This window comes from Zootermopsis nevadensis, unplaced genomic scaffold, assembly GCF_977971745.1.
Source record: "Zootermopsis nevadensis isolate Lab colony 2312 unplaced genomic scaffold, Znev_1.0 Znev_ptg000022l, whole genome shotgun sequence".
Lineage (NCBI taxonomy): Eukaryota > Metazoa > Arthropoda > Insecta > Blattodea > Termopsidae > Zootermopsis > Zootermopsis nevadensis.
The window spans coordinates 6,648,073-6,657,883 of record NW_028259154.1 but is presented as its reverse complement, the minus strand read 5'-3'; the positions used below and the strand labels follow the sequence as shown (position 1 = coordinate 6,657,883).

Below are 9,811 nucleotides of genomic sequence, written 5' to 3'. Positions count from 1 at the left end.
GAGTTGTGGTTTTCATGACTGAACATTTTGACTATTGTCTTCCAGGTTATAATACCATGTCATTTTGTAAATGGTTAGAAATTATATGTGCGCAGAGTAATTTTATCATGTGTAAGTCCATATTTTAAAGCTGTATTTACCAACAGTCTGGAAGGAGGTAAACCTGAAAGAAGTGAAGTAAATGTGGATATTTCAGGTTACATACTTGAACTCTTGTTGGATTATGCTTACACAGAATTCACTGAATGTTGAACAGTTCTTGCCTGTAGCAGATCAGTATGAATTGCTTGGTGTGGTGCAGCTGTGTTGCCAGTATTTGTTGGAAGAACTTGAACCTGAGAATTGTCTTGGGATTTTTAAATTTGCAAGACACTATTTTTGTCATGACCTAGAAGGACAAGGACACTAATATAGTATGTCACAACTTTTTGAAAATCCTCCATCAGAGTTCTGAGTTCATAGACTTGGCAGTACAAGAGCAACAGAATATCTTACGTGATGAACTAAACGTGAGCAGTGAAAAATTTGTGTTTGATGCAGTGAACAAATGGACAAAAGCCGACCTGCAGGCTCGAGAACAGTGCCTCAGAACTTTAATTCCTTGTGTGCGATATGGACTGATGAATTTCATCGTTTTAAATGATAATGTGATCAACAATGAACTTGCTGTTGCCAGTCCGGTATGTTTTCATTGGATGTCATTAAAATTATAGACTTTCAAGATTTTAAAACTTCAGAATGGGACACTTATTAGATAGTGATAAGAAAATTAATCATTGTTTTACATTTATTCTACCACTGAGTTAGTTAGTTATTCAAATTTCTTCAGCTAATTGTCAAAAACAGAAATTTCTAGTGAAAATATATAGTGATATCAGTTCAAGATTGCTGTCCATTTTAAAAAAGTTCATATAGAACTCAAAAGAAAAAATTGGCACACTTATGATGTAACGTTCTTTAACCAGTTGACGTTTGTAGTGATGCCATGTTTTATTTGAGGTAGGAACTGAATTTTCTGCGTTCCATGACATCAGACTAACATCTGTTCTTATCAAGGTCCATTCTCTTCTGCTTCTGTTTATAAGGGAGCAACAAAAGAGCATTAAAAGTTGGCACTCATGAGTGAATATCGAGAAACAGTAACAGAGTTAATGCACCAGAATTGTTGCACAATGCACACATTTCCTAACTTGTTAAATTTTATAAGCATTTAAACACAATTAATAAATTCTCCTGAAAACATTGCTAATAAACTAATATGCACTAAGGATACATAAAGTATCGTGTATGGTAGAACCTGCACTGTTTCTAGGGGACTGAAACATATCTAAAGTATGTCAAAGTAAAGAAAACTATGAAGGAGTCTTTTTGAAATTATTGTGTTACATTAATGAATTTTTATATTGCAGTTAGCTGTAGATATGCATTTTACAACAAAAAAAGAATGTAGTGCAGAAAACATTTTTATCACAAGGTCTTCCCAGAGAAGCCGGGTGGGAACTCTTGACCTCTGCTTCTAAATATGGTCAATATTACAATTTTTTTCTTTTTTGCAGGAATTGCAGGACAGTTTGTACCCTGCAGCTCTTTACCTAACTGAGCTGAAGCCTGGAGAAGAATTTTATCATGATCTGAATAATCCTCTTACTCGCCCTTGTGTACCCTGTGAAATCCTGTTTGTTGTTGGTGGCTGCAGCCTTGGTCGGCCCACAAATGTAATGGAAATGTAGGACACAAGGAGGGTAAAGTAAAGCTGTGATTCTACATACCATGTTCGCGTTGGGGGGAGGGGGAAGAAGTATAACTGCAACTCATTCTTGACCTCTGCACTAGATGAAGGTCAGTGGTCAACGTGGTTTACCCGTGGGAAAAGGACCCCAGTCACCCATTGGATAGGACGTTGGGTGAGTCAAAGAACCAATCTGCTTCTGCCAGGGATCAAACCCTGATTGTGAGTCCGCATTCATACACTGTACTGACTGACCAATGCCGTCTCTGTAACAAATGCTTTCGTGCTGTGTGATTACTCTGATTGTATATATTCTGTATAATGAGATCACATATTTTAAATTTGGCCATAAGATACACTGTTATTAATGCTAATCATTTGACTTTTGTTTTTAGGGCAGGCAGATGGTTCTTCTCTGCTGATACTGATGCTGCATCCCGAGCCTATCATGCTCTGTGTGTATAATCTCATTTACATGATTGGAGGTTTCGATGGGAAGGAATATTTTAACGCGGTACATCGCTACAACCCGGTAACTTGGGAATGGAAGGAGCGTGCATATCTATTATAACTTCTATCTATCTATTCAAATGGTTGTTAATATTCCAGTTAGTATATACAGTAACTAGATTCTGAATAACCATAAAACAGGCCTCATTTGCCATGCAGAAGATTTCCATTCACTTATACACACATCAAAGAGGGTTATTCCTGCCAGCATCTGTGCAAATAATCTTGCTGACTCTTGTGTCCTGCATTAAACATACTGTTCACTGTATGTGGAACACTGCATCAATGGAGAATTAGTACATTTTAGTTATTAAGATTTAATTTATCATGCAGCTGACCAGTTGTCTTCAAATGTATTCTCTGAGGATATACTGGTAGCACACAGCAAGAGTCTGGTTGGTTATTTATGTTTGTGTTGAATCCTTAACTAGAAACAATGAACTGTGATAATTTTTTGGATTAGTGTGTAAGCTTGGTGCCATATATACAGGAAGTCTCAGAATGAGTGTTCTCACTTTAAACATTTTTATTGAGAAAATAAACAGAACTGGGAGAGTACAGTCCTCACCACGTGAAACAGCAACTTAGGAAGTTTTTTTCACCGTCTTGCTCCACTTCACTGCACTTTGACTTGAGCTCTCTTTGTTGCTCGCACAATATCCATCTGGTATTCAAAAGCCTGGAAAGTGTTGCCACACATTTGAGGCGTAATTCTTTCAACAAACTTGATGATGAAGTTTTTCACATCTTGCAAACAAGTGACTCGTGTGCGGTACACGTGGTCATTTGTGTACCCCTAAAGGAATAAATCCATGGATGTTAATTCCGGCGATCATGCAACAAGCCCACCTCTTCCATTCTATCTTACAGGAAAAGTTGTGAGTTACTGTTTCATGGGGTTAAGACTGTATGCTCCTAGTTCTGTTTATTTTCTCAATAAAAATGTTAAAAGTGTCTACACTCATTCTTAGTTGCTGATAATTTTATCAAAAGATGGAAATCCTATTATTGTTGCATTCATATATTTTGTTAACATGTCATTTGTACAATGAAGATCCTCATCTTAATCATAATAACCTGTTACATGACCAGACAGTTGGTCTGTGATGTGTTGACACAGTCAATTAACAGTAGTATGCAAATATTATTTCACAGTCCTTCTATCAGAAACTAAATGAAGGGGGGAGTTAAAGCTGATGCAGTGATTTTTGCTCACTGAGATAACCTGTTTATGTACAGCCAGCAGACCTACTGAGCAATAACAAATCCTCACTCCCCACTCATTTGACATTGTCATTACTTTGTGATTGATGAGAGTCTGATGTGCTGATATGTTGCAAGGTCTGATCTAACATTTAAATGATCCATTGTCATTTAAGATGCCACCATTTTAGTCTAGAATACATTCGCAAAGATGTCAGAGCTTGGATATAGGGGAAAACTTTTATGAATTTATGATGAAAGAAGCAGAAAGAAAAATTAATGGAAGTGACTACAAATTTTATAATTAATTACAGCATTTGCAAAGAAGAGTCCAAGAAATGGAGATATGTAGAAGGTCCCTTAGAAGGATAATAAATTGAGAAGAACATAAGAAAAAAGGAAATTCATTTGGACTTCTATAAATAAGCATAATGTCCCAAAGATAAAGATAAACAACAAAAATGTAGACGCAAAAAATGAGCATATCTACACATGAAATGGAAGTGACCAATTCATACACATTAACTTAGCAAACCTCTGAAGTTGTCCTTTATTTAAAGGCATTGTATACCAGTTGTGATAGTGCAGTTTTATTCATTGCTCTGTACAACATTGCGTTATGATTTCCAGCTGTATGTATTTACCAATATTGACCCAATAAAGGCTATTAAAGTCAAGCTGTCCCGCTACGTACCATGGAGGTAGGGGAGGCAAACCAATAGACCGTGAGACCGGCTGCCTCAAGTTCAGTTCTTGGGAATGATGAAAGAATGCTGCCCCACTCTGTATAATGTAATAAATTGCAAATACTTTCCAGAGTACTGAAAAGATAATAAATATTTCATACCAGAAATGTACTGCAGTGTAAAAATTTATGTCCTTACATTCTGAATTAATTCTTTTGTATTAACATTAAAAGGGGTAAATATTGTCCATAGAAAGTGTAAAGAAAATGTTGCATTGACTAGTTATGCTACAGAAGCTTTACAGTTACATTGACATATTCTGTAGTAAAATGGTACCTGAATTCATAATTCTGGAATTCTGATTAATGTATGTTCTATATAAATGATCTTTTAAAGCCGCTACGTTTTTATTTTGAGGTCTCGCCTTGTGGAAATCTGCAATCTTATACCAGTTGGGCCATTTCAAAGGAGAATGTTGTCTCCATCTTCAGATTTGCAGTAGGATTTTGGTAGGCTGTTTAAAGGTGTTACTAATTTATTTCAGACTTAGGAAATTTCAAGTGCCTTACTTTTGTTGCAGTGCGTATAAGCAGTCACAGTTTCTCATACGTGTCATGTAACTGTGACGGGGATTTAAAACCTTCAGACCTCAAGAATATAAGAAGAAATCAATACTGTTTACTTCTGTATGTTAGCTTAACAGCAAAATCAAGTCACTACATTTTTCACTGATCATTCTACAACTATGATGTTTGATGAACTGAGTAATATCCTTGTTTATTTAACACAGCATTACATAGCCTACTTTGAACCATAAGAAGCAAAATTAGATATCAGGCTCTCATGGAGATAAATAAAGAAGTTTGCTATCTTCTGGAATTTTGTATCACGTAGTCTGATAGAAATTCACTGAAGTTTCAGAGACGGTAAGCACCTCAGAAATGTTAATCAATTTATACCAGACTACATGGTGAAACATCTGTATTACACCAATCACCATAAGAAGTAAGCTTCAATGACTCTTGCCACAATAAGAGTACAGAAACATAATAGAATCATCATCAGAACTGTGGTCCTTTTCTGGTTCTAATTTGAATTACTTATATTTTTCCGTGTCCTCCAGTTTGGTGTTTTCAGAGTTTCTGAAAACAAATATTCTGATAATATTCTTGCTTGGCAGCCCATATCTTAAAGTGAAATGTTTTATGCAAGAATAAAAACCCAAAGTAGGTTGAAATGCCCCCCCCCCCCAACCCATTTAAACATGTGGTGAATAAAACAATATAGTGACGGGAAGCAACCTAAGGAATATGTCCTATGTACGTGATATGAATCAAATGCTCGTGGTAATATTTATTGTGTGTCATACACCATGTTCATCTACCGGCACTTTTACAACTTTGTGTTATTCGGATATAGTGTCTAGATGGCAGGAGAAGCACTTCGCCATCTGTGACTTTGTAGTTATCGTCATTTATTGACACGTTTTTACTCTGTGCTGAGAATACTTTACACTTCTGGGGATGCTCTTTTGTGTCTGAAATGAATTGGTTTAAATAAGGTAAGTAATTTGATTTTAAATGTCCTCCTACATTGACTATTGGTATGTCATGGCTTGATTCTTTTAATGTTCCTTGTTTTGGTTTAGATTTTCAATAAATTAGTTGCTTCAAATAAGATTATTGTAGGTTATCTGTTACTTTGAACTCGTATTGTAGTTACTTGTTCATTTGATAAAAATACTTTGGTGAAGTTTGTTTAATACTGATGCTTTTCTTACGTATATGTGGTTGAAGTGCCCCTTTCATCGTTCGAGTTACGACTTGTCATTTTATATGAGTTATGATAACGCAGTTTTATTCATTGCTCTGTACAACATTCCATTATGATTTCCAGCTGTATGTATTTACTAGTATTGCCCCAATAAAAGTGGTTAAAGTCAAGTTGTCCTGCTACTTGTTATGGGGTCAGTGGGATTGTAGGGGAGGCAAGGCAGTAGGCCTGTGTTTCTATATTTTCCATACAGAGTAAACTTCTAAATCAACCTTTTATTACTTGTAGTTTTTGAAGAACCTTTGCCTTCAGTATGGATTACAAATGTTAACATTGACATATATTTGGTTGAATGACTTCTAGTTGATTTTATTGACAAATCAATGCTTTAAAAAATTGCAAAAAACTATTTCTCTACACAGGAGAGAGAAAAACTGCCATAATGGTGTAGACCTAGTTACGAAAATAATTAGATGATTAATGGGGCTGTATGGTGATATATGGAGCAACCTAACATCACATTCCAAATATATATAATTATAAAGTAAATATGCACCCTAAATCATTTATTTTTCTGAGATTGCTGAAGCAGCACCTAGAAGCAAATTTTTCACAGCCAAACTGTTAAAGACCAGATGTTATAACTTACGATCCTACAACCACTAACAGAAAGTCAGTAACAACAGACAGCCCAGAAAATTGTTAAGCGTCTTGTCTGCGCAGTGCATGGATTGCCTGGAAACCAAGTCAGAAGTGGACGTAGGTCTGTTTTATGAATCATCAATTGCAGGCAGTGCTTATGTAGTGGCAAATGAGATGTGGCAGCCTGAATTTTACATTTTGCATAGAAAGATGCATGGAAGTTGCTGTTGCCTATTTTAAATTTTGTAATATACTAGAATTCTCCTGAAAATAGGAAAAAAATAAATAGAATGAGAAAGGCTGTCTCCAAATATGAGTTGTACAAATACCTTCCAAATGCGAGACTGACTTGAAGTAGTAACCAGATGTTCAGTGGGGAATAACTAGAGTACTCCAAACAGGAGATTTATGAATTTAGAGTAAAAAAGGAATGACTTTATTCATTGAGATAGATTTTACTGATACAGAACATTTTGTTTCAGGTCAGTGCATTTTGAGTTGTAACCAGGAAGGTGCGATGAGAATTGATGTATGATATCAAAACTACAGTGGGGCTTTACCACCCAGATCCTTCCCCAGCATGCTTGCTTTGTTGGGTCCTGGTCCTTGGCAACTGTTATAGTAGGTTTGCCCCATGGGGAACCAAGCCTGGTCACTCGCATTTCCATTACCCTGGTTGCAGCATGAGTGCAAGGATGCCCTGTTATTGCTAGACATATAGTTCAACAAAATGATGGGAGAAATCATAATGTAAGTGGCCTTGGATCCCATTGGAACATCAATGTACCCCAAAGAGTACACCATTCCAAGCATGCTTTTAAGCTTGCTAGTTAAGATAAATAGTAGGTTATCAGTACATAGTGTGTTCAAAGTCAAAGCTGGCAGTAATGGTTCCATATGCTGAAATGGCCGCAGATTAACCTTTCAGAATTACCTGAGCCAATGGGAGTGACACACAATTTCATCTTGCCTAAAATTTAAACTCATGTAGCCTATGATGTGGTATTAAGTTACAGACACAGTTTTTAAAAATGAAATAAGAACCAAATCCTTTAACAATATTTACAGAATTTCTAGATCAGTTTAGTTGTGCTAAAAGTCTGACATTCATACTACTCTAAAGACCACGGTTTGACTCCTGGCAGAGGCAGAGAATTTTCCTCTTGTCACATCCAGGCTGACCCTGGAGTTCATTTAGCCTTCTATGGAATGGATCAGTATCTATGCTCTTTCCCAACTGGCCAGAGCATAAAGCTGATCACTCATCCACCTAGTTCCAGATTTAGAATTGTGTGGTGCTGTACCTCCACCCTCCATACATCTTCATGTGGTGATTAACCTCTTGTATGTCATATATAAAATCATGCATGCCAACGAAACTGTTTACACATTAAATAACACTTTGTGTATAAACAGATTTGTCTGTATGCATGATTTTATATATCAATACACTGAACGGTGTGCAACGTTTTAAGACTCTTGTATGTCGTTCTGGAAGAGGGGTTTAAACCCTGTAAAACAGGGCTGCTGGACAGGCTTAAAATCTGGGATTTATGATTTAGCAGTGTTTTATTGCAATTCATGGCAAGCTGGGCAGAACGTAAGCCATGACACAATTGATGAAGATTATTTTGTGGAGCCACAGCTGTGAATTTGGGGACTGTTAGGATTTAAAGTGGTTCTTTCTTCTTCTCTGTCTTGTATCATTTCCTAGAAAATCTGTTTATTCTTTGTCTTTCTTTAAAAGTTGACGTTATTTACACTTCAGAAGAAGCATAGCATTGTTTACCTTCTCATCAAGTTGAATTCGTGTTAACTCCTTTTTTCCACAGTCTGAATGGTTCTGATTTTAGCAGAATTTATTTTGTCATTTCTTTCCCCATCCCATAAAGTGCATTCCCTTTAACCATCAAGGGACTGTTGTCCTTTAATTCACTGTTTCCGTCTTGCTAGCTTAATGATGTATCTTTTCTTTTACTATTTATCCCGCTGTTACATTTTCTCTCTCTTCTGCCTCAAATTATGTCACCTTAACAAACAGTTCACGCTTGTCTTTCTTATTTGTTTCTTGTGAATGGTGTCCAATTACCTGTTCTTATTCCCATGTCCCATTGAATTTGTTTTCTTTTTCCAATTAACGTAGCAACTAAAACAACTTGAGACACACTTTGTCCCTTAAGCGTTGTTCATTGTGATAACAATATGAAACTTATATCTTAATTGCATCCTGCTTGTGTTCCTCAATACAATACTTTTATTTTCCGTCGTTTCACAAGCTTATTGTTAAAATCACATAAAATTTCACATAAAATTGTTACATTTTTAAAATTGACGACATGTTTCGATATACAATTCTATCATCGTCAGGTCTATCAAAATTAAAATTAAAATCTGGTGTATCTGTTGCTCTGCTTATATTGATTTTGTTTTTACCCGTTTTTGATTTTATTACATCTCCAGGCTTCTTCCATTTAATTTTGGAGACTGCGCCTGGGTGCCTATATCTGTAAAATAAATTTTAATTTTCATATCGTGATTCTGGCTACCGACATAGGAAATGGAATAATTTTACTCTAATTTTATATTTATTTTAAGGAATTACTCAAATATATCGTATTACAAGCAAAAGAAATGCAATCACAAAATATAAAGTATTATAACATACCGGGTTGTGTGTGATGTGCGTGTCCGTTGTTATTGAATGGCAGACAGCAACTGAGTTGTGAGTATCGTGTGTGGCTATATATAGGTGAAAGTTGTTTAGGGGGTTGGGTCAATGGACTGTAGAATGTTAAATATCGGATTGTTCGTGTAAATGTTGCTGTCGTTTAATGCAAGGTTTTGTTTATGTGTTCTTTGTATATGATATTTCTCTATGGTGTCTCTATGTCGTTTGTTTTGTATTATTTTTATAATGTCCATTGTATGTTCTATTTTGTTGTATGAATGTCCTGTGTTTAATATATGCTTTGCATATGCTGAATGGTCTTTATTATGTTTTATTGCTGTAATATGCTCTTTATATCTTTGATTAAAGGTGCGTCCAGTTTGGCCTATATAGGTTAACGGGCAATCATTGCATTTTAACCTATATATGCCTGGTTTTTCGTATTGATTTGTTGTGTCTATTTGTGGTTTTTGTTTCAAGATGTTTTTTATAGTGTTTTTTGTTCTAAATGCTATTTTTATGTTATTTGTTTTAAATGTTTTTGTTATATATTTGGTTTCTTTTCCTATATATGTGAATGTGGCCCATTTGTTTTGTTTA

The 9,811-nt window shown here is 35.6% G+C and overlaps 1 protein-coding gene across 3 annotated transcripts; it reads left to right on the top strand.

Annotated features, from left to right (window-relative positions):
* The first annotated feature begins 215 nt into the window (after window positions 1-215).
* On the top strand, window positions 216-4,526 carry LOC110836068 (kelch-like protein 10). 3 transcript variants are annotated; one of them, XM_087353352.1, is made up of 3 exons: window positions 216-680; window positions 1,697-1,742; window positions 2,125-4,526. In XM_087353352.1, exons 1-3 carry the CDS (start codon window positions 621-623, stop codon window positions 2,298-2,300), a joined length of 282 nt encoding a protein of 93 aa, XP_087209478.1. In that variant the 5' UTR covers window positions 216-620; the 3' UTR covers window positions 2,301-4,526. The 3 variants fall into 3 exon arrangements, 2 of the variants coding, with proteins under 2 accessions (XP_087209478.1, XP_087209479.1); XM_087353353.1 differs by having other exon boundaries at window positions 218-680; window positions 1,557-1,742; XR_015536311.1 differs by having other exon boundaries at window positions 219-680; window positions 1,557-1,904.
* The last annotated feature ends 5,285 nt before the right edge of the window (window positions 4,527-9,811 follow it).